The sequence below is a fragment of the Chanos chanos genome, chromosome 7 (assembly GCF_902362185.1).
Source record: "Chanos chanos chromosome 7, fChaCha1.1, whole genome shotgun sequence".
Lineage (NCBI taxonomy): Eukaryota > Metazoa > Chordata > Actinopteri > Gonorynchiformes > Chanidae > Chanos > Chanos chanos.
The window spans coordinates 8,624,523-8,650,163 of NC_044501.1; the positions used below are offsets into that span (position 1 = coordinate 8,624,523).

A 25,641-nucleotide genomic window follows, 5' to 3' on the forward strand; every position below is an offset into this window, starting at 1 on the left:
CTAAGACACAAGTCTTTAATACAGTTCGGGAAATTCCCCTTAAGCTGAGACAAACATAGGTAACCAGGGAATAGTGTTGTAACTCAAGTTACAAGAGAACAGATGGAGACAGTTACAAAGAACAGTTACAAAGAACAGATGGAGAAAGTTCAAGAAACTCACATCAGCCTTTTGTCCTCCACGGAAGCTGATGCCATCTGAGATACAGGACTGGAACTCTGCGATGGTGTAGTACTCCGCTTCCACAGTAGGGGGCTCTGGAGGCTTGGGCAACTGGAATCCCTGGTTCCAAAGGAGGAAAAGACAAAAGTTTTGAGCACCTTAACATTATTACATTTTCAGGTGTTTTGTTAAAAACTATTCAACAATGACATGCATCATTTTAGTGTGATGGTTCACAGGGCTGTAGTTGAAGACACTGACTAACCAGATTTGCATCTCGCCGAGGTGGAGGTTTCTGTCGGAGATTAGGAGAACCTGTAAAAATAGGAGAAACGCTAATTCATCAACCTGTCTGCAAGCAACGCATTTCACACCTTTTTAATTAGTAAACACTCACACACACACACACACACACACACATACACACACATACACAAGGTCAGTCAGTCACTGAATCACTGCGAAACAAATTTATCCTTGCATTGAATGCTCCTAAACATCCCATCCATCTCCGTACAATGACACTTCCAAGTTTAGAGGACTGACAGAACACATACATTCCCAATTAACAGACAAGTGTTTAGGAATAGCACATCAAACTCTGACAAGAATTATTTCACAAACACAGTCGAGAGTGCTTCTGATACAGCGATCCACTGTCATGTCTCACAAGCCTTGTTTACGACATTCACCATCACAAAGAGACTTACCTATGGCTTCAAAGCCTACACCAAGACAACAAGACAACAAGAACAACACATCTTAAAACATTATAAGCTTCAAATGTATCCCTGCATCTGAGATATCAAAAAAGTGAACGACACCAGATGTTTCCTTCTGCTTTTTGGTTTTTTTTTCGACGAAGAAGAATTTGAGATCATCTGTGTGTATTACCTCAGAACATCTGATAAAGGATCATGAAGAGTGCACTACACAAAGCATTGAAAACAAACAGATTCCCAAACCCTAAAAGACTGGTAAAGCATACGTTTTGGTTTGGTTTGGCCTGGTTTGTTTTCTGCCTGTTTTGGAAGTCACTTTGGACAAAAGCGTCTGCCAAACGAATAGACGCGAATGAACGAACGCAAACGTTTGCGCGCCGGGCCGAACCGGTCCGCCCGGGACGCCGAAGCGGCCGATCGTGTTTTTCGTGTGCGTGTTACTCGTGCGTGCACGTTCTCACACTGACCGATCTCCACTCGGTGGGGAGCCACCCGAGCGATGGCAGGCGAGCCTGGTTCGGGTCTGGACTTGCTGTCCTGCAGGGCGGGGATGGAGCTGGTGGCCGCGACGGTGGCCGCGACGGTGCCCGCGCCGGCTAGGCCGGCGTCGGTGCCGCAGGGGATGGGCAGGCTGATCTCGCTTTTGGAGATGTGGCGCTCGGGAGCGGTGGACTCTCCCTCCATCTGGACGTCTTTCTCGCTCACCGCCTTCTTGTTGAGGAGGTTGCTGATCTCCATTATGTTTCCGATGATCTCCACGGGACCCGTGAGAGTCTTCTTCCTCGGGGAGAAATCCTCCTTCACCTTCTTCAGGTAGGAGGCTGGTGCCCAGCCCTCTTTTCCCAGGTGCCTGAGACAGACAAACAAACTTGAACTTTAACTCACTATTTAAGCCATGTGAAGGAACAGAAAAGCGTCGTTTGAATGGTATAACGTGACTCTGTTTGTATTCTGTCTGTCTTGGAAGTCGCTTTGGATAAAAGCATCTGTTAACTGAATAAATGTAAGTGTAATATGTGAATGTAACACTGTGACTCTGCAGAAAATAAATGTATGTATGTCGTAGCCTTAGTAGTATTAGCTAAACGTGATGTTTGACGCAGTATGTGAGCACAGTTAATGAGAAAATACAAAATTCAGACCGTGACAGTTTATGAAACCAGCACAATGAGTGAAAAGGAACAATTTTCTGATGTCAGGTGAAGTCAGATGAAGCCACCCAACCAAGTAAAGCACTCTAGCACTCATATAGCCTTTGAAATAAGATATGATTCGAAGGTAACCGTGACATGAAATCTTAACACCCACTCAAACAAAAATACTCCAGTGTAATTCATCAAAATTCAATTTATGCTAAACATAAAAAAAAAACGTCCCTGAGGTCCTCATTTAAGGAGGCTGTCAGCAAACATATCAACTGTTGGAGCAAAGCAGTCTAGCACATAGCCAGGGGCAATCACACAATTTGTTCCAACAATGGCCACCAGAGGGCACCATTCACACACAAAAATGTGAACCCCCAGTCTCAGTGGGTCCAGATTCCTTCCTGGCCAGAGCGGAGTAATTTGGTACCAGCTCCGGCTGTTCAGCAAGCATTAGGAGAAGAACAGAGGCAGAGCCCAGAGTGGCTGTTTGGTCTGAGTGGGCATGAGGAGGAAGAACATGTGATTCCCATCAGAACACAAAGCTGCTTCTCTCACTCACATGCCCCCGAGGATGCACAAGATTACAGAATATAACTGTGCCATGAGAGAGAGAGAAAAAGAGAGAGAGAGAGAGAGAAAACAGGGGAGAGAGAGAGAGGGGGAGAGAGAGAACTGGAGAGAGAGAGAAAGACAGAGAGAGACGGAGGGGGGAGAGAGAGAGAGTAGGAAAGAGAAAAAGCTTGGTACACTGAGCTTTCGCTTACGAAAACAAAGCGAAATAGGCAAGCACTAAAATTATGAGTGTGCTTGTGCTAATGTTTCCCACAGTGATGTTGTTTTAAAGACCCCAGAGACACTGACCTGATGTACCACCATCCTTCCAGGTTCTTCTGGATGACCTCCACGGTTACCCCTTTCTCGAACCCGATCTCATCTTTGCCCTGACTGGTGTAGGGCTGCACCGTGATGTATTTCTCCTCTGAGAGGGAGAGAGAACACAACACAGAGAGAGAGAGATGGACAGAGAGAGAAAAAGAGAGAGAGAGAGAGAGAGAGAGAGAGGAAGGAAGGAAAAGTTTAGCTGGGGATTTAGTTTGTCCTCTCTGACGAACACTGGTGTTGGATGCATCGTGTCTGTGTACCGCTACACATGACCAGAAATTATACACAGGTCTTTACAGGACGTTCTTCTTGCAGGGTTTTTTTTGTCCATGCAGTCAGAGAGCAAATGTGTCACATGCAGTGTGTGTGTGTGCGTGTGTTTGCGTGCATGTGTGCGTGTGTGCGTGTGTTTGTGCGTGCGTGTGTGCATGCGTGTGTGTGTGGGGGTGTGTGTGTGTGTGGGCCTCTGTGTCAGCAGAGATAAAAGCAAAGCCAGGACTCAGATGTTTATCGGCCCCTACAGACACACGCACACACGCGCACACACACACACACACACAAACACGCACACACACACGCACGCACGCACGCACGCACGCACACAGTGTAAGCCCACAGTAGCGGTGTATCAACTCAAAACGTGAGACTATATCAGCACTAGTGAAACATTTAGAAAAGAAAAAAGAGAAAGAGAGACAGTACGTGACTTTGGGGGTTTGAGTGAGAGCCAAATGACTGATAACAAAGTAGTGAATACGGTACAGGTAGAGATTCGGATAGAAGTATAAAGGAATGAGAAAGGTTAGCGAGAAGAGAGACTGTGTGCTTTCAGTCAGGAGAGTGGAAAAAGGGAACTGAAAGTCCGTTCAGCCCCATGCCATAAATTAGATTAGGAAAGGATGGACAGAGAGATATGGAGGAAGGGGAAGAGGCAGAAACGAAAGAGAGGTCGTGTTTCTCATGCCTGTTTGGAAGGCATAACTAACCCCCCTGTCAAAAAACGCAGTCCAGAGACCAATCAGCTCATCTGTGAACAGAACTGAAAGAACTGCGGCCAATCACAGCAAAGAACAGCGGTAACGCTGCCAAAGGACCACAGCCAACGGAACACAGACTCTTTCTAACAAAAAAAAAAAAAAAAAAGAACACTCCGCGTTTCTGCCAAACAAGATTTTTTTTTTTTTTTTTGTCTTCTTCTCTAAAGGATGATTCAATCTGGATATCCCTGTGATACTTGATACATGAGTTCTGTGGTTTCAGTCATTGTGTTCACCGAAAAAAAAAAAAAAATCGATATATCAAAATGAGACAGATGAGGACAGGAGAGAGCTACAAGGCTACGCCGAGTCGGTCTTCAAACCCGTCACTGGACTCGGTTCTGAGCAGGCCTGTCAGGAGGTCCCTCTGGTTTCCCTTCTCTAAACTTCATACGGTCGAAATCTTAATCACTGCATTTGCATGATTTTGGACAGAGCACTTGGGCTCTTCCTGTGTTGTGCTCTTTGCTGTGGTAATCTTAGAGGCTTTTTCCCCCATTGTAAATTCAGAATACTGTTTGAGTTTGAGCTGGTAATAAACAGAGCAGACAGGCGAGAACACGCTGGTGCCTGCTTGAGCCTCCCTCACGGAATCTCCTTCCACGCTGAACTAATTAACGATCAGATTTATGAACCAACAATTAGTGCGAGTCACTGAATCTCCCAGAGCACTCCGATTATACTTCCCAGTTTTTAAATAATTCTATTTGTCTATTTGTATTTGTGTTGTAATATATATATATATATATATATATATATATATATATATATATATATATGTGTGTGTGTGTGTGTGTGTGTGTGTGTGTATACATACATACATACATACATACATATATATATATATATATATATATATATATATATATATATATATATATATAAAAAAATTACAGCACAAATACAGATAGACAAATAGAATTATACATGTATATACAGAAGTTCTCTGGTCTCATGGACAGACAGTTTGGCATCCATGCCTCCTCATCTCTTGTCCTGTTCCTCACCACAGCATGGCTAAAGTAGGAACGTGACAGAGAGAGAGAGAGAGAGAGCGAGAGCACAGAAAATGCATTTTTCCAACAGTCAGCAGTCTTGTCACAGTAAGATTGTTGTGGATGGCGGAAAAAGTTTGGGCTGTCCAGAACCCATTAGTGAGTGTGTGTGTGTGTGTGTGTGTCCATGCACGTGCTCTGACTGGTAGCTGAAACCCTGAAGCGGACCCCAGACACATTCTGCTCTGTCCACACTGGCCCAAAAGAATCGCTTTTAAAAACGTGGCCGTGACCAAAAGCTAAAATGTATCATTACTGGCTCCTAAATCTTCCCTCTAAGACTTGCTGACTGTCGTTTAACAGATAATCTATGGGCTCCGCACACAACCCAAAACAAAAATTCCTCTTCCAACTGCAGGGAGGTTATTATTTGTCAGTTCTGCTTTGGCCTGTATGTCCATCAGTGATTCACAAGGATGTCGATTTGTGATAACTTCATCCAAGTGAAGATGGACCAAACCTAACCACTCTTAAAAGATCAGTCCAGTGTCAATGCACTCAATGAATTCTTCAGATACATATACGGCCCCCCCCCCCCCCCCCACCTCCCCCCAATGTTGCTGATTGTTAATAGTCTAATCAAATTGGCCTGACTGAGCGAGAAGATCTATGATGTCACTTGTCAATCTCTTACATAACCTTCTGACACTGGATGTTGGAGTGATAGGCATGTATATGGCAAGTGGAATATGCGGGATCAGATTCTGAGAGCGTAAAAACGGAAGATATCCCTGGAGCTTTGAGTGTCAAACAGGCCGTGTCGTTTTGCAGTGGACAAGTCACGCTGGTCTTGGCTCGTGTTTCTCCAACCATGTCTGAACTGCCCCCAGTTTCTTCTCCAACCATGTCTGAACTGCCCCCAGTTTCTGTTATGGCAACAGTTTTGTGTCTGAGTCCAGCATATACAGCAAAAAAAAAAAATAAAAAAAAATCATGATGAAAAGCAACAGAGAATTGACTGTGTGTGAAGGAATCACACACACCCACACTTATACCCACACACTAAATCTCCCTCTCACACACGCACACACTTATACCCACACATTAATTCTCTCTTTCTCTCTCTCTCTTTCACACACACACACACTTATACCCACACACTAAATCTCTCTCTCTCTCACACACACACACACACACACTTATACCCACACACTAATTTTCTCTCTCTCTCTCACACACACACACTCACTCAAATCTCTTACAAGTGGGCTGCTGCCCCATTTTGAAATTTTCCATAGCGACTTTCCACTGACATACTCTAACAAAATACTCCAATGACATACTCTAATGTTCTCCACTGACATCCTCTAATAACATACTCTAATGACATACTCTAATAACATAATCTAATGCTCTCCACTGACATCCTCTAATGCTTTCTAGTTACAGTGAATGGGAAAGGAGAGCAAGAAGAAGTCTGGTGCTATTTTGAGTAGCAATCATACCTTGGACAGAGAGAGAGAGAGAGAGAGAGAGAGAGAGAGGGAGGGAGAGACCAGAAAGAGATAACCTCATCAGTCATTTCACACTTGGGAAAGCGCCACAATGTATGAGCTGTCTTGGACAGACAAATAAAAGTTCGCTTTGGACTCAGACACCATTATTTTACATGATTAATTCAAATAAACACATGCTAATCCCCAAACCCACAAGTGGTTTTCTACAAAAATGCATCACAAAAAAAAACTCTTTCTCCCCACATTTCATCTGCAGCGTTTCATCTGTGAGTAACCCACATGAGTGCCTTGCTCATTTTTACATTGGTTTCCATTCACACTATTAACGGCTGCATGTGGAACGCAGAGGTGATGTCATAGAAGCACAATTCAGCTGATTGGTCAGAGGCATCTGGTGTCAGAACTGCACAATAATTAAGTTCACATCCTCTACAGAGTAAACATGAAGCACGAACAGTATTCACAAGAGCAATACTTCGAGAAGACTTCGCATTTCTTGTTACTTTTTGTTTTCTTGAGTACCACTCATCTTCACCTGCATGGATATGACATGCAGTAGATGTATGTTAGTAAATTATGGCAGCTTGGTTAGCGTGATTATTGCTCCCGTTTAGCACACAGAGCAACCAGGAAAGAAAAAAAACAAACAAACAGATATTACTGTAGTGAATCGAGCTAATCTCCTCTATCTACCGCTAAAAGTCTCCTCAATGCCTTTAATTCAATCAGAGGGAGAAGCCCTGACAGTAGAGGGCTTGCTTTCTCCTCAGCCCGACTATCTATCCGTACGTTAAGGCTGTGGGAAGCGACTGTCTGGGTTTACGATATCAGAGCAACTTTAAACTTATACTATTTCAGTCATTCCCTCATCTCATTTCACCTCAACTAACGCTTCACGTCCACCATCTGGGGAAAATGAAGTCACAAATGTTTCGAGTTGAAAATTTTGGCTGCGTTCTTCCAGCTCTTGACGCTAAAAAACAACCTAGCCTGGTACTCGGCCAGTCTTAGGCATTAGAGCTAAGCTGAAGCCAAGCTAATTAGCATGGCCACCTAGCAACACCTGACCAAGCCAATGCTTAATAAAGTCGCTGAAACGAACGGAGGGCGACTTTGAGTAAACTAGCCTGGTTTATTTGAAGGAGGTGTACGTTTTCTCAGTCTATCAAAATATTAACAGACATCGAATGGAGTGTGTCAACGCACAGTACATCGCTCAAATCAGAATTACAGACTCTGTGTTGGAGCCTTAAGATGGTCATTGAAGTCTTGATCCAGAAATAAGCTTTCTTGTAAATTCAGCTTTGGTACAGAGGCTAACTGAATAACTAAATATCAAAACAGGGTAGATTTAAAACAGATCTGAAGCTGCTTTGACTAAAACATCACTAAAATCTCGAACCACTGTTCTGTTTTGGCTTTTTCAGGTCACCGTTCAGTCTCTAAATGTCTGAAACAATTAATGTCCAGAAACGCTCATTAATGTGTTCATGAGTTTATTCCCACAGCAAACATCCCTGTGTAAAGTACTTATTAGCCATGAAGGCTGTTACCTTCCTGCAGTCTAAAACACCAAACATCTTAATCATTCTGAATCTGTTTTTATGACTGGAAATCAAGAAAGCCAGAATGAAGAACATAAAGCCATAAAGGTTTTACTGTGGGAGCAAGAACCAGCGAGGCCACCCAGTTTGCTTTGGGAGTCGAGAGGGAGTTGATGTTGGCCATGTAGTTCAGCTTTAAATTAGAATGTTTACCATGCATTAGACTCTGTATGTGCGTGTGTTTGTGTTTGTGTGTGTGTGTGTGTGTGTGTGTGTGAGAATGCTGAGTAACAGTAAATCAAAGGAATGAAGTAGGGTCACTAAGGGCACAGAAAGGTGTGAAGTGAAGGTCTGTTAACTCAATTGTACTAACTCCTCATTTTCTGTATGGGAAAGTAATCAACAGTGTGTGTGTATGTGTTTAAATCTCTCTGAATGCAAATGCATGCAGAAACCAGTGACTGCACACACCCCTACGTGTGTGTGTGTGTTTGTGTGTGTGTGTGTGTGTGTGTTTGTGTGTGTGTGTTTAAACACAGGGTCCATGCACACATGCGTGTGTGAAACGTGCGCGGACATGTTCACCTCGACTCTGTTGGCGGTTCACTATGCCCCCTAGTGTCCATCGGCGGTCCAGTCTCTTCAGGTGAGCCTTTCGTCTCTTAGTGACTGACAGAGAGAGAGACACAGAGATGGATGGAGAGGAAAAGCGGAAAAGAAAAAACACAAAGAGAAAAAAAAAAAAAAAAAAAAGAATAAAGACAGAGACAAACTCAACGTGAGCCAAATGAAGAGAAATTCGCATTAGTACAACAAAGACAAAAAGTAACAGTTATTACATGAGACGTAAAAGCACAAGGGTCAAGTAGAAATGTTGTTAAAAAAATAAAAACACACACACAGACGCTTTGCTTGAGCTCTTAGGGTGAAGCAGTGATGGCACAGTTATATGAATTATGACAAGGTTATGACACAAACAGACTGCGTTTAAGTCAGATGCTATAGCTTTAGGGAGCTATATATCATGACAGAGAATCGGTGGTGTTTTCGTGCTGCTGTTGCCATGGTAACTCAAAAAAAGAGGGGGGTGAGCAATGTCGCCCACGACGTCTGGCCTGTCAGAATCAGTTTACCCTGTTTGGTTTGCAAAACCTGGGATTTTAGCAATTTTGCGGATCCCTATATCCAGCCACCCAAAGAACAGTATGGGAGAGTACCAAGCACACTGGGATATGTAGTCCTGAGTGATCACTGGCCTACAACCAAGAAGGCCACCTGGGAAAACAAGATATGTCATGCTTCCTGTTCCAAGACCACTGCCCGACATGCACAGATAATATCAAGGCACTAACGCTGAAGTTTCATATCTTATAAACAGTTTGGTGATAAAATACCTGAGGACTCTAATAGACTGTTAGTGTGAATCCACAGTGGAGTGAGAATTTCCACGGTGGCCTTATTAAAGTTATAGACGGCCTAAGTCATTCTCTGTCTAATTCAGTTAGCGACTCTCTCTCTCTCTCTCTCTCTCTCTCTTTGTAAAAACTAATGAGAGTGTTACAGTGCAGACTCCCAGAAAGCGTAAGAGGGAGTAGTCTAATGAGGGAGGACAGCAAGGGATTCGTTTCTCTGTCCTCCTTTTTCTTGCTCCCTCTCGTCCCCTGAGCTCATACGTGATATGTCGGGCTGGGAACGTCGAGGGGAAAATGTTATTAAACGAGTAAAACAGACCCTCTTCCTGGGCTACAGTCACTATTATTGGATAGAACTCTTAATGAACCCTGGTACTGAGAATCAGAGAGAGAGAGAGAGAGAGAGAAACTGTGTGCTTTTATGTGAGTGTGCAATGGAGTGAGTGAGATGGAGGCGCACAATGAGTGAGCGTGCGTGTGTGTGTGTGTGTTCACACACACGTGTCAGGGTTCATGAGACAGCTGCAGGCATCTTGTCATCGCAGGGCGGACGTAGCGTGTGAGAGTTGTCACAGTCTCTCCACGCCACTTTTAATGAGACACATCACTCTCTAACGGAACTCCAAAACACAAACCAAACACCGCCAAGCGCTGAGCTCCATCAGGAGGCTCTTTCTCTTTGTGTGTGTGTGTGTGTGTGTGTGTGTACCTCAAAGCCTTAAGTCGCCAGTGACAGAGCGGGTGACCCTAAAATTCTACGGGATGACGCAAACTGCTCCCCGATCAGATATGTAATCCATTTGTTTTGAGATAATCCAAAGTGCATTTTACTAAAAGGGTTTCTTAAGTCTTAAGTCAGGGCGGAATTTATGCGCGTGCCAGGAATTCTCTTTCATCTCGTCGCGGTGTTGCGGATAAAGGACACGGGGTATGGAACTCCTCTGGAGTCTGTTCAATGCCAGAGGCTGTGTTCTCAAGACCTCTGATGTATATCTGGCTCACGGCTGATCAATGTGAAGAGCGCTGCTTTCTGTCTCTGTCTCTGAGGACAAAGCACAAATGGAGGGCACTAGGACCCTGCAGGAGAAAAAAAAAAATCTAAAGCAGTCCAACCTAATGTGATGAAGTGAGAACGTGCTGCATTCTTGGAATATTGTCCCTGTAGAGAGAGTCGGTCCGTGTGTGGTGAGTGAAGAGGGGAGAGAATGTATTTGTCTGTTCTGTGTCTGTTCTTTGAGATGGGAGGTGCCTGTAGGTGGGGAGGAGTGTGTGTGTGTGTGTGTGTGTTTGTCTTACCCTCTCCTGATCTGGCTGTTCCCACTTCCAGATCATCTTTTGTGCCAGTTTGGGAATCCAGGTACGTGGCTGGAACCCAACCTTGTTCCTCCGCTGTGCTGACAAACCACCAGCCTGTACACACACACACACACACACACACCAGAAAGAGATAACCTCATCAGTCATTTCACACTTGGGAAAGCGCCACAATGTATGAGCCGTCTTGGACAGACACATAAAAGTTCGCTTTGGACTCAGACACCATTATTTTACATGATTAATTCAAATAAACACATGCTAATCCCCAAACCCACAAGTGGTTTTCTACAAAAATGCATCACAAAAAAAAACTGGACAAGACAGTCAATCTCACAGCAGGCTGCAAGATTTACAGTTGTGTATTTGTGTGTGTGTGAGAAAGTGTATATGTGTGTGTGTGTGTGTGTTTGGGTTTGGGTTGAAAACTTCTGACATTAGATTTATGACTGTCCTCAGCTTTGACAAACTCCATGTGCTGGAGCGTCTGGAGCATGAGTCTGTAAGCACCCTAGAAGATGACTGGATTTATGACAGTAGGTTTTTGACTAACTCCACATTTTTGCTGTTAATCTCAGTGATGTCTAAGTGGATTTAATAATGTTATAGAAACACAGGGGAAAAAGAGAGCGAGCCACAGAAAAAGACAGAGTGTGTGTGTGTGTGTGGGGGGGGGGGGGGGGGGGGGGGGGGGGGTGTTATCCAGCTCAAAGCTGCACCACTGATCCAAACTAAACTCGTGTATCGAGTTCATTTCGGTGTTCTTGTACCCTGTTTATCATGGTATCCAGACATGAATGAGAATCCCCAGTCAATTCAGCTGAAGAGCCATTCTGACGTCAGGAGAAGGAGGTGGTGTATTTGAGCAGATCATTAATATTTCTGAACAGATGCTGTAGCGACAGACCAGGGTCTCGTTCTCATTTCTTTCACGGTCGAAATACACACGCGCAGCCGTGCACGTGAGCCTCCTGCCTTTGCTAGTGTTGAAACCGTCGACGCTAAACCATCAATTAAAACTGAGCGTAACCTGCCTGAGGTCACAACCTTTTTATGACGAGTTTATTTATGCGTTATGTGAAAGGGTGTCCAACGATTCCAGACCATTGTACTCAACACCGTTCGCGTCTGTGTGTTAACTCAGGACTTCTCGGCTTGACTTACAGTTCAAAGTGCTGTAACTGAACACAAAAGACTTCAAAATGAATCTAAATCATAGTGCTCCAGTATAACATGCATGGAGGCGGTAACCCATGGAAAATATAACAACACGGAAAATACGTCCGCATGCAACCTTCGCACTGGGGAAAAAAAAAAAAAAAAGCTACTTTTATAGGGAAGGAAGGCTTAAGTTTATAATTATCATCATCATTATCATCATCATCATCATATTCCTCCACACAGCTGTTCCAAGGTTTGTGTTTTATGGACAGTATGTGTGGTTCGAGGTCGATTTTTTTTTCTTTTTTTTTCTTTGGAGAAACAGACTTACATTAACAGCATTGCAGAACGGCACAGTAATACGCTGGCTGAGTCGACAGCTTCAGTTATTCATCATGTTCTTAAGATGGACCGAACCCACACCCTCAAACGAATGAACACGATTTCTGAGTCGAAACAGAGTACCGGTGAAAGGCCAAATCAAAGTTTCTGTCAGCAGACTCTTAATGCCTCTGTTACCAAGGACCTTACTCCAACTGTAAGCTGCTGACACCCTAGATCAACAAAAAGGGAATTTTGAAATCGTTCTCTGGAAAATTCCACCTCAAAGAAGAGATCTGTGAACCCAGTAATGACTTCTCTGTGCAGCGCACGTGTTAACGAGGGACAAACACCCTTAAGACCACCGACTCGTGTTCATTTCAGAGTTTGTGTAGTTAACTGCTGCTAAAAAGAGAGTAAATCATTAAGGTCCACTGGGGTCAATGACGCTGTTAATTCTGAGCCAACAAGTCGGCACAAAGAACAGTAAGCGCACATAACGCTATTCCCTTTAGCGAGTGCCAAACTATACCCAGAAGGGCATAAACCCCCCGCGCTGACAGCCGTACCACCTTGAGTGAGGCACGGGGGTGATCTGAATCTGAATCTGAGCCATACCAATCCCCACCCCCCCCCTTCTAACTGAATGAGATACTGTCTACCTGTCAGCTCCCATAGGGCTCCACGTACGGCAAGCACAGAGGGTCAATTCAAATCATCGTTGGCTATGTGCCAATGCTACCGCCCCTAAAAGGGCGCTCCGACACCGAAAAAGCAAGACGCAACCTGCTGTGACTCTCTCTCCTCTCAAACGTTATGTGTTCGATGTGGCGGGGAGACGTTACGACACAGTCTGGGGGTTGAGGACTGGTCCGAGGTTGTTACGGTCGGTTTAGTTCAAAGCGGGTTCACGTAATGTCAGTGAACTGGCCAACCTGGCTATTTGACGTTTAACGACTTAATGTACAGTTGGAAGTTGCTGTGACCATAGTTCAAACAACGCAGTACAAGTATATATATATATATCTCGGTTTCATGCATGTGCAGTTTGACTAAAACCTGAAGCATTCGGTTCAGTGTTGTTAAAAGAACCAATGAAACTGTGACTCATTTACTTAGCCAATATGATGATGATGTGGGTTTTTCAGGTTAATCTAACCAAATCCATCACTCCACTCTCAAGCTAATCCAACTCATGGAATCGGCGTTTGAAATGACATCAAAGTCTATAATGAGTTGGAGACAGGTATTCCAACCAAATTCTCATCGGAGAGCCAAAACCCACACAAAGGCTAGCGCAGTCATCGCTAACAGCTGACTGTAGCAACATGAAAAAGAAGGGTCTGATGCTAAAATAAGCTATACAAACAAGTTCTCACACCACAAACTAATCAGGTGAAATCTTTTAATACATTGTTACTCAAGGCAAAGGCACGTAGTGAAGGAAACTCTGGCAACTTTCGTAGCTTTTTTTTTTTTTAAGTGCTGTGAGTTCAAATAGCTCCACTAATAAAGGACAAGACAATCCTTTTGAGATTAGCCAGACCAGACGAAGCAAGTCATGTTATCTTAGCCATTTAAAAACGCTGGCGCTGATACATCAAAGCTCTTAAATTAAAAAAAAAAAAAAACAAAAAAAAACAAGTGTTTGAAACATCTTAGTTGTCTCTTTTTTTTTTTCTTTCTTTTTTTTTGGGATGGTACCAAATGCGGTGCTGGAAAACATGCTTGTAAATCTTTGACTTTTGACTGTCTGGTTACTTCTGAAAGGCATCCATTTGCACCAGAACCGGGGCGTACAAAGATGCCGCAGATGTGTGTTGCTCACGGTGCATAAGCAGGTCAGATGTGCTCAGTGTGAGAGTGTAAAACCAACTAATGAGGAGTTCTGTAGTCCTGGTTTACATTCTTACACACACACACACACACACACACACACACATACACATACATACACACACACACACACACACACACACACATACACAAAAGAACCGCGATTGCACTCCCTCTAAACAAGTGAGCTGTGTTTGCCTCGGCAGTGTTTGGCTCTCGCTATAAATCTACTTTTATTTTCTGCACCCTTAGCTTCTTTAAAAACACAGGGCGAATCGAGGAGCCTTAAAAGGCCACATTTCCTTTAGTGGAACGCAGCCACCAAAGGAGCTGGACTGAGCGGCGATGTGCCTGACTAATGTTGACACACAGGAGGGAAAGCGTTGGTGTGACAAGTGAGGCCACAGTTTACCTCTTCGAGACAGACGGACAACAAACACAGCATTCACTCCGACGCTGAGGGGAAACTGGAGGTAGCCTCGTTTGGTCGGAGCGTTTCTGGTATTGTCCGGGTTGAACATGAGGACTTTGGTAAAGAACATGAAGATCTTGTCTGAGAGGAATCCTGTCACCGTTTTGGGTGCAAACAGGGACAGATGGAATAGCATCTGCATATGCAGCCTTTCTCAGCTATATAAATATTTTAAGAAACTAATATAATCAACTTTAACAATTTGGGGGGGTTACTATGCTGGATATATATATATATATATATTTCCTCAAATGAGGTATATTTTCTTAGCATTTAAAATACACAAATTACACTTCTGACCCAAGTCTGTTCCAAGTCAGCACTCCTGCGAAGGAAAAACACTGGCATCAAACGGAATTAGCTGACAGATCCTCACCCTGTTCTGCAGGTGGTGGGAGAGAGAGAGAGAGAGAGAGAGAGAGAGAGAAAGAGAGACAGAGGGAGAGAGAGGGGGGAGACAGAGAGAGAGAGAGGGAGACAGACAGAGGGAGAGGGTGAGCGAGAGAGAGAGAGAGAGAGTCTGTTAGGGTAGATTTCAAACTGAAACCAGGTTGAGGAGCCAGACTGTATGTTTTCCAGCATGGCCTTGGCAGTGGAAAAACAAGTGTCAGTCCTCAGTGGGGGGGGTGGGTGGGAAACACAGGGACAACAGCTGTAGAAATCCAAAGAGAGAGAGAGAGAGAGAGAGAGAGAAAAACCCCCCCCCCCAAAACCACTGTCTTAGTCAGGAGCATATTGAAAGCCATCTGAAAACAGTGCTGTAGGCATTCTCGCCGTCGTTTTAACAGGTTCAACTCATCAGACAGTGTTACTGATGGCACGGACCTCACCGGGGTCTCTGCTCTACACTCATTCCCACCTGCACTCTGCTTAGACTGCGCTACCGAGAACCTTAACTGCAGGAGGGAAAACGCCAAGGACGACGCAACACGAAAACCCATTTCCTGTCTTTGAGTCAGACTGTTTTTTTGGGGGGGTTTTTTGTAATGTCGTTCTACAGGTGCATGTTCTGAAAGGAAATTGGAGCACGCTTTTAAAATGTATTTATTTAATTCTTCTGGAGAACGGGCCTACAGGTTTTAATGCGCCAAGCCCTTTTTAATGGCCACGTGTACATGGACGTATTTTATTTATTGCCGAAATTTAATGCCTGCCGGGACCAGCTGACAGGCTGAGGTTGGCGCTCTTTACCTTGTTGATGTCACAACTCTCAGGTGTTTCTATGAGTAGGCCTGAGCAAGCACCCCCCCCCCCCACACACACACACACACACACACTCACACACTCACACAAAGTGCAAATAGGGTCAAAGCCCTAAAAACCAATGTTAAATATATAAAATATGCCCTTCAGGAGCCTGGCACAGAGAGAGAGAGAGAGAGAGAGAGAGAGAGAGTTAGAAAGAGTGAGGGAGAGAGAGAGTTAGAAAGAGAGAGAGAGAGAGTTAGAAACAGAGAGAGAGAAAGAGAGAGTTAGAAAGAGAGAGAGAGAATGGTGAAGAGAGGGAGCAGATGTTTGGCTAACACTTCAAAGCCACAGTCTTCTACACGCATTCTTCTGTCCAAGAGACAGGGGGGGAAAAAAGAACAAAAAAAAAAAAAACCTTTCCTTTCGCTTTCTTTTTTTAGGGCAAGGAAAGAGACATGCTATCAAAAGCGTTCCACCAAACACTTGTGTAAAAACACCAGCAGTTCATCTGAAGTCAGTCACAAACAGATTGGTTTTCGCTGCATGCCTTTGTTTTCCTGTCCGTCTCCGGTTACAGCTGGAGAGTTGTGGAGTGTCGAACAGGAGGTTGTTTCTTCTCGACATGGATTTTGCGTGTCCACGTTCTGCAAAGTTAGCAGAAAGCATATGCTTCTTTTTGACAGAGGGAGGTACAACAAGGAGAGAAAGAGAGAAAGGAAGAAAGATAGGGGGGGGGGGGGGGGGTGTGTGTGTGTGTGTGGGGGGGGGGGTTGGGTTGGAAACAGGTCCCAAAAAGTGAAATGACAGTGAAACGCAGAGCGCTGGAAATCCAGGCCGCATTCTGTTTTCATTAAAGTCACGTTGTACAGTAGTAAGAAACCACCTCAGGTCCAATAAAAGCAACACAATGCAGGGCCGTGTTACAGCAGAGGGAAAAGACATTCATTCACATTTGGGCTGTCCAGCCATTCTGGACACTCGTCGTTCTAGAGGGGTTTGGGAACTGAGGCAAAATGTTACTCTTGTGGATATAAGTGGTAATATACAGTCATTAATCATTACATGGCAAATAAAGCATGACAAATTGCATTTAAAGCCAATTACAATACGCAGTTACCCCATGACACAAACCATATACTGATATAGAAATAGAAAAAGAAGTTACTGAACAGCGTAATTCATCGACTGTCCTTCTGTCTAGACCAGTTTAAATCCAATAACTGCAAAGAAATCATTTTTCGGAGTGCGTTCTAACAACTGTCAAAATCCAACTGTTCAAAAAAAAAAAAAAAAAGCATCTATGATAATTACAACACCAAAGGGAAATCCAAGGCCAGTTCACTCTGACTGCAAAACGATTTGTCTGTATTAACATCGTTTTCTAAGACGCCTCAGTATCACATGTCGCTTTTCCCAACGCTCAGAGACGTAAAGCGTCCAAAGCCTGGATGACATCAAAGCCCTTCGACAAATCCAAGGCCAAAAGAGCTTCTGATGGTTACTTGATCCCTTATGTGGGCTTTCCCCTTGGAAATGTCTGATTTTATGCTAAGCCCATAAGGTTTATGGAGGCTCTGTCACACAACAGAGAGAAGAGTGGGGACGCCATGTCTGTGCAGCCTCAGCCCTGTAGGCCAGAACGTTACTCCATTAGTTAAAAAAAAAAACCCAAAAAAAACAGCAGATTTGGTTACAGCTGAGGTTCTGTTTCAAGTGAGAGGTGATATCAAATAGAGAGAGAGCGGGGTTGAGTAAGACAGAGAGAGAGAGAGAGAGAAAGAAAGAAAGGGGCCACTGGGTTAAATGATATTGACTAAACTACACGCTCCACAGGCCACTGATACCCAGGGCCTTGGGGGTTGGGTGGGGGGGGGGTTCAATGGTGCAGTCCTAAAAACCCTACACCCTAAATATGGGCATGTCGTCACAGTCTTCACGGGGAGCTAAAACAGCATATGCCGAGAGATTAAACATCAAAACAGTACATAACTGACAATGTTTACTTTAATAAAACTCAAAGGGAGAGCAAATCACAGACTCGGAATTCACCGTCCCCTCCCCATGCCGTAGGAATGCAGCGAGTCCCATTAAAGAAAAGAAAAGGAAAGAAAAGAAAAGAGAAAGAAAAAGGAGTCCATTAGGGCATTCAGTGGCATATACTTCGTCACGGCTCTGTACAGTAGATGGACAACACATCTAATGATCAAGCTCTTTTTCGAAAAACGACCGATTCGCGGAGAACACGAAAGTTAATTGTATATCTTTACCACGGCCGTTCCTTTTACTTCTGCCAACAAACGCTTTTCATGTCAAGCCACCAAAAAGTTTCCAGTCGGTTTCGACGAAGGGAAAAAAAAAAAGAAAAAGGGAAACACGGGCGTGCTGGTCGCCGAACCCCACTGTTCCGACTCTCAAAACCATGACTGTTCTGATCTTGCGGCGGCGAGGGCGACCCCACCAAACTAACTACGCGTTGGCAAATCCAGCCTGGCACCGGGAGAACTGGGGCAACCGCTCCCTGGCTGCATTCTGACTTCAGTTTGCAGTCCTCCGTGAAGCGGATCTCCAGTTGGAAGAGGGCCAAGGCAAACCCGGTCCAGTCTGCATTAGGAGCAGATTACTGGAAGGGATATGCGGTTTGCGTGGGCACTAGAGCCAGCGTGAACGCACCCATGGGAGAGGACAGGGAGTGGACTTTGTGATATTGCTGGAAAAAAAGTCTCCATTCAGTTGGACTGTCTCACTCTCACACACACAAACACACAGTAGCTTGGTTGTAAAAAATCCACCATAATCAAGATATAAAAAGCGGAATGTTAACCCTCTTGTTCGACAGCTTGATCAGGAATGTAGGATCTGGAAAGAGCGTATGTCCAGAATCTATGTCCTAATGCAGAGATCGCTTCATATCTGCTAAAACCTTAAGGCAGAGGTTTTCTCTGCATCTTCTCTTGCAGTGGTTCTGAGGAAGCTACATGATTGCCATAATTACACCGAGATAGATCTGATTAAGCAAACCTCTGATTACCATTATTACAAACTAATTACCGAGTCTATATTTGCCCCGGTCCTGGAAGATACTGGAAGGGTCTCCAGTGAGATGTTTTTTTCCTGGTGTGCTTTTGAAGTGTGTGGCACAGTAACCCACAATATGCCGTCTGCCTTCAGCGTTACAGGGCCCTGCTGTAGGATCCATTAGCCCTCTATTAAGAAACCAAGAGGAAAAAGGAAGGAATGTTTCCATCGTACCTCCTAAACAACCGAATGGAGAATCGAAGCGGCCAAAGATCTGCCAATCCCATCTGAAAATTACAATTTCAGATTCCTACTTTCCTGGTATTTCTGAGACAAGGTTGTAATTATTATTTTTTTTTTCAAACTGCTACAGTATCCTTGTTGACATAAAAGAAAACATTTATTCATTTTGTGATAACATGCAAGTAATTTCAGATGTCCTGCTAATTCAACAAGCATGCGGTCGTTCACCGATTTGACGGATGGAACCCCCGGCTGGTCTCGCCACGGTGACAGAGGCCTTGTCTTTCCTTTCGAGGAAAGTTCTGTGGACGTTTAAGGAATTCCAGTGTCATGGAAGGACACGCTGCCTTGGACTTGGAATCTCAACCTGGCCTCATCTGCTTGGCACTTAAACAACTTGGCTTTCAGAACAATCTCTCCCTCCCTCCCTCCCTCTCTCTTTCCCCCTCCGTCCCGGAGCAGATTCTGCTATTACCAGATAATACTCCACTTCATAACTCCAGAGGGGACATTTGTAACTCCAGCCAGACTCTTTCTCCAGCACGTCAACAAGGAAACTCTTCTCGAGCGTTTGGCTGTAGTAAAACAGCTGGAGATTCACTGGTGCACATAAGGCCATGCCGCACTCGCTGGAGGGACGACGTCCAGGATTTGAACTTCCGACTCTAAAAGAGGATATGGAGTTTCGCAAGTCCCTCCCCTAAACACCCCTTAAAAAGGGCTCTCCTTTTTATACACAGCTCTAAGACTGTATGTTCGTGTAAAATAGCCAGAGTGCCTTTGACGCGATCCGTCTGCTGCTGGAAATTGCACGGGGCTGCATTACGGGGCGCGGGGTGGGGTGGGGTGGGGTGGGGTGGGGGGGGATATCTGAGATTTGTGGCCACAGTAAAGGCTAAAACCGCGTCGAGCTCTTTGACACGCGGGGAGAGAAACTGCAAAAAGGAGCTTAAGGAAGTGTGGCAAATAAACCAGTTATTGAAAAAAAAAAGGTGCAAATTTAAAGCCAGCGGGTTTCTGAGATCGACGTGTCAGGAGCGTTAGGATGAAACGACGAGGTGCCTACAAACCGACGACGTAGCAGCGCCGCGGGTTTGAGATATTATAGAAGAACCCAGAACTGTTTGCATTGGAAAAGCTAGCTAGTGATGTCGACAACGCTCCAGTTCGGTCTGCTAGCGGTGAAGCCAACAGAGGAGTTTGTTTGCATAAGTCCTATGAATACAATAAAAATAAAAGAAGCCCCCCCCCCCCCCCAAAAACATCACTCTTATTTAGCACACGTCTTTTGTGAGCTATGTTCAGCTAAATCTTGGTTGAATTTGAATATTTGGCAATCATAAAACAAACAAACAAACGAAAAAAAAAAAACCTAGCAACAATAGGATTACTGTTTAGCGGATGTTTGGGTTGATAATCTACCGCATCAGTGCTTTTGGAACAAAAGTGAGACAAGTGAATGTTCGTTAGGACACATATTTAATAATATTTGTGTGTTACTCATCTTTGAGTTCCTAGCAACCCAGTGAAGCAACAAAGAGAATGGGGTTGGTGGTTACCCACACTTCTTAGAAGTTGCACTTAAAAAAAAAAATGCTTTTAACCAAAACTTCGACATGACAGGCCGCTAACAGACTTCAGCTTGAGAGTAAACCATTTCATACAGACCTTTAACAGGCCGTAAGATTAGATTAGCTGCACTTGGGAGCCTGCATGACTTAGCTTATGACTTAGAACACAAAATAAAAAAAAAATGCAAAAATACAACCCTTTCCCATAGCCCTGCTCAGTTAAAGAAGACAAAGTCCTTACTGTGCTAGACCAGAATGAGAAACGCAGAGAAGTAAGCTAAAAAGCATCTGATGATAAAAACATTTGCCTACAGTAGGCGTCTAACTGCGGGCTGGGTCAGCCATTTGAGATGTCATCCTTCTGAACTGTCGAAAAAGAGAGAAATAAAGAGAGAAAGATTGCTCAAACGTCAGTATCTAATGTTTGGCAACTGTGTTTGCAAAGCAAAGAAGAGGACAAAGTTCAGAGGAGGGACCGAATCGACAGTTCAGAGCCGCAAATCTGCAACCGACCAAAAGTCCGGAACAAACTCCACAGAACAATAATAATCCCAATATTTGAAAAAAAAAACACATCAGAAATGACAAGTTACATAGTGAAAAAAATAAATAAATAAATAAATAATAATAATAATAATAAAGAGTACAGTGGAAGTTGTTGGTATTGCCGCTTGAGCAACTCCAACAAAAGCTGATGAGGCAAAATCTCTCTCCTGTACCTTGTCTCTTTATTTTTTCCTCTGTCTGTATCTCTCAGCGCTGCTCTCTCTCTCTCTCTCTCTCTCTGTCTCTCTCTCTCTCTCTCTCTCTCTCTCTCTCTCTCTCTTTCTCTCTCTGTCTCTCTCTCTCTCTCTCTCTCTCTCTCACTCTCTCTCTCTCTCTCTCTCTCTCTCTGTCTCTCTCTGTCTCTCTCTCTCTCTCTCTCTCTCTCTCATTCTTAATTCAAAGCCTTAAACCTGCGCTCATTCATTTTCACCTTTTGTTGTCAAACGGATGATGGTCAAACTTGATGATGAGAACCCTCAAACTCAGTCTCTCTTTGCCCTGTAGAGGAGCGGTGAAGGCTAATGATTGTGCATGACTGGAAGACATTCCTAATGGTTAAGACAACACTCTGGCCCCCCGCCCGAGGCTCCGGGGGGGGGGGGGGGGGGGGTGTTTGAAGGGTTGAAGGCTGACTGGCCGGCCAGCCGGCCAAACAGGACCTCCAGGTGGAGCCAACAGCTAGTCTCAGATTTAGTGTAGAGGGGGAGAGAGAGAGACAGAGAGAGAGAGAGAGAGAGAGACAGAGAGAGAGAGACGGAGAGAGAGAGAGAGAGAGAGAGAGAGAGAGAGAGAGAGAGAGGGGTGATATGGAGAGGGAGAGAGAGAGGGGAGGGGAAGGAAGAGCAGGATTCTTGAGGACAAAGAGTTTGGGAGACAAAAATGAGATGAGATATACTACAGAGAAGAGCTCAGAGGAGTAGATAGGGAATTAAGAGGAAAAATTCTAGAGGAAAACATTTTTACTTTCTTAGTTTATGTTTTGTCTGAGGGAAAGTTTGTCTGTGTAACGTTGGCATGAGATTCTGTTCCTATGTAAATATACACACATGTACAATGCCCCCACCCCCCCCCCTCCCTCTTGTGTTGTACTGTCTGCAGTCTGCTTACACACAATGCATTTGAGTCCGTTAATGTATGTGTGTGTGTGTGAGTGTGTGTGTGAGTGTGCATGTTTCTCCTGTAGACTGGCATGTAAGAGGAGCGTTTCTGGGACTCACCGCTCTCGCTCTTCTCGATCACGTCCACCGTTTCGCCGGCCTGCAGGCTGATCTCCGAGTTCTCCTGCCGTTCGTAGCTGGCCACCGCCACGTACTGCTCCAGCACCATGGGCTCCGAGCTGTCAAGCCCTGCCGCAGAGGGGAAGAAACAGGCCGTGAGCCATCGACCCGCCACGCCGCCCCGCGGACGGCCCCCGTGCCCCCTGTACCCCGCCATCGACCCCCTTCTCCTCGTCGCTCCGCGGCCAATCACAACGCAAGCTTGCCTCACTGCATAATCCACAACGACTGGCCATACAGCTCAACTTTCCCCCGGGCCGCTGCCAGGGGAGATCAGGCATTTGAAGAGAAGAGGAGAAGAAGAAACAGAAGAAGAAGAAGAAACAGAAGAAGAAAGAAGAAGAAGAGGAAGGAGAAGGAAGAAAAGGAGAGACGGAGAGGGAGAACACTTCTCAAGGTGGCGTCTGTTCGGCCGAGACCTCCATAATCCGTTGGAATGAGCGAGGGGTAGAGGGGGGAGATGGAGGGAATAAAAGCCAAAGGAGGAGAGGAGGCGGAGAGGAGCTGCTAACAGTTGGGGATGTGACTCTGGAGTGGAAGAACAGAAAAGTTTTCCTCTGGAAAATAAACAGACAGGGGGAGCAGGCCGGCCTCCCTCCCTCCTTCCCTCCCTCCCTCCCTTTTCCCTTTTTTCTTTTTTTTTTCTCTCCCTCCTCCCATTCGAGAAAGCAGGCAGCCGTTGGTGCGGCGCGGGGGGGGGGGTGAACACACCATTCGCTGGAGTCTACACTCCAGGCCTTAAATAGAAACATATGAGTGGGCCGGCAGAGAGAGAGAAAGAGAGAGAGAGAGAGAGAGAGCTGTGTTTATGTGAAACACAAGAAGAAAGCATTTCTACTGGGGTTGGTCCGCTCTCTCTGCTTCCTTCTCCCTCTCGTTTTTGGAACGCTTTAACCTCTTCCTTACTGGCTGTGACTTCATTTTACCGAGTTAAAGTTGAGTATACGTTCAAATCCTGGTCACGGGCCGGCTTTTCAAAACGCTCGAGAAAACATGGTACACCAAAGTGCGCACGTTGAGGAATTTTCTTCGATAGCAAAAACGCATGAGGGAAACATTAGTCTTAAAAAAAAAAAAAAAAAGAGTAAAATCAACCTCCAGCCCCTGAAGTTTTTTTGGAAAAAACATCCCCCCGGATCACGAGGATTTCACAATAATAGGAAGATGACGATTTTTTTTTTTTTCCCGCGTAAACACACACTTGTGCTTGCCTAAGGCATGGTATTTATGTGAACTGTAACTAGTCTGATAACACAATGCAATGCTCCGCCCACGGCTCCCTTCCCAAAATCTCACCGACAGGACGGCGTGTGTTTGTTCCGAGCATAAGAGTGAAAGAGAGGAATGCCTAGCTGGACATGCATTCTGTTGGTTTTTTGATGGAAAAAAAAAAAAAAAAATTCATAAGAGAGTCGTAAGAAAAGTTTGAGATTGTGAAAACGGTAAGCATGCAGCATGCGAGACACATGTTCACATCCAGACGCTCAAATGAAACATTTACAGACTTGCAGTGTTGGATAAAATGAGGCAGTGAGTTGGAGCTAGAAGTAGCTCGCTGACTGGTTTGAAGGTTGTTGTTTTTTTTGAGAGAGCGAGAGATGGGGTTTTACCATACATATTATGCGGAACATATTTCTGCAGGTAAAAAGGCATTTTTGTTTGGGATTCTAGACGGTGACTGTTGGGTTCAGTTACCATTCTGGTCGTGATTAGCTGTGGTTAACATTTAGGCAGTTATATTTTGTTTATTTCATTTGCTCAGACTTCCTGTAACTTACCCATGCTACAACAACAGTTCAGGGAAGTGTTTGTGAAGTGAACTAGACTGGTAATTAATCAACCCCGTTGCGTAATCTACTCTGTGTGAACTAAACACAAGCTCAGGCCATGCGAGCCTAAAACAGCGATCGGCGTTTAGCATTGCTAGCTTTGCGTAAGATGTGACAGTATCTTCAAATGTAGTACGGCCATCGGCAGCCTCCTTGCACGTGGAAGATATTGATTTTCCAACTCCTTAGAAGGAGAGATTATGGGAGTCCTCCTAAGACAGGAAGTTTAGGTAAATGCGTTACCGTGGTGACAAGAGGCTTCCTGTATCTCATCACTTAGGTCATGACCTAAGAGAGACAGGACAGCGTTTTTAAACGCTACACGACTCAGATGGCTTATTTTACGTAACCGAGCACAGAAGGTTCCTCCGAACGACGGGGTTTTTTTTTTTTTTTTTTTCTTTTAAAGAACACTGAGACGTAACCCGTTTGGCCTTGCTGGAACTGTATGTTGTAGTTTTCTCCCGTCGGGTTCCAAACATTTCATTTCCTCTCGCGAAGAAACAGAGACAGAGAGAGAGAGAGAACACGTGAAGCACAGAGAGTACAAAGGGAGACAGCTGTGCGCTAACGAGGCTTTTCTGAGCGTTTGTGTTCGCTCACGCCGCCGCGATATTTCGTACGGACACGTCTGCTGAGTAAGCAGGAAGCATTCCATCGATATTATGTCGACATCACGTCCTTTTTTTTGTTTGTTTGTTTTTGTTTTTTTTTTTATAAGTCTTTTCTGTTTACTGTTAGTTTGTCTCCCCCTACAACCGTCTGAATGTTGCAACATTTATCCTGGTGTTCCAGTGAAAATTCTCCCCAGATGGATAATGGTTCTTCCTGTACTAGCGTGCACGTCAACCCCCCCCCCCCCCCCCCCCCCCAATTGCACATTCTTTAACTGAAATGTTTATTAGTGGCAGCTCTCGTACAAGTGGCCAATTACAGGATGCTCAGATGAAATGGCTATGTGTATATGTGTACAAAAACTGTTCACCCCAACTATGTGCACTGGTTTGACCTCCACGGGAACATCTTTAACGAAACGTACGATGACAGAAGACATGTTATAAAACAGCATTACGGTGTGTGCGTTTATGTGGTAAAGACCAATCTTTCGGTTAATTTCAGTTAATGAGCTTGCGGACACAACTAGATTACAAATGTTTTGTTTTACCCTTAAGAAAAAAAAAAAAAAAACAATCATGGGGGTGCAAGGAAGAAACGACACAAGAAAGCCTCAAGTGAAAATATTAACAACGCAACGCAAAGGTTAACAGGTAAAACCCCATGCAGGATGAGGAAAGAGTCAGAGGGAGAGAAAACTGAAGAGACATGCTGTTACAACACACACTTAGACGGACAAACACACACACACACACACACACACACACACACACCCCGAGCAAAAAGTACCTGAGGCCTCAGATTTGGTTGGACTGTCTGATAAGCCATACATCCATA

General features: G+C 44.6%; 1 protein-coding gene across 1 annotated transcript in view; it reads right to left on the reverse strand.

Moving 5' to 3' along the window:
* sh3pxd2aa (SH3 and PX domains 2Aa) overlaps window positions 1-25,641 on the reverse strand; it is an 85,001-nt gene that overhangs the window by 2,299 nt on the left and 57,061 nt on the right. The window contains exons 7-15 of the mRNA XM_030780703.1: window positions 25,594-25,641; window positions 22,301-22,429; window positions 10,713-10,826; window positions 8,590-8,673; window positions 2,891-3,008; window positions 1,352-1,734; window positions 873-887; window positions 428-477; window positions 163-282 (exon numbers count right to left, since the gene is read on the reverse strand). Of these exons, the coding sequence (XP_030636563.1) occupies window positions 163-282; window positions 428-477; window positions 873-887; window positions 1,352-1,734; window positions 2,891-3,008; window positions 8,590-8,673; window positions 10,713-10,826; window positions 22,301-22,429; window positions 25,594-25,641 (1,061 nt within the window). The remainder of the gene's footprint in view (window positions 1-162; window positions 283-427; window positions 478-872; window positions 888-1,351; window positions 1,735-2,890; window positions 3,009-8,589; window positions 8,674-10,712; window positions 10,827-22,300; window positions 22,430-25,593) is intronic.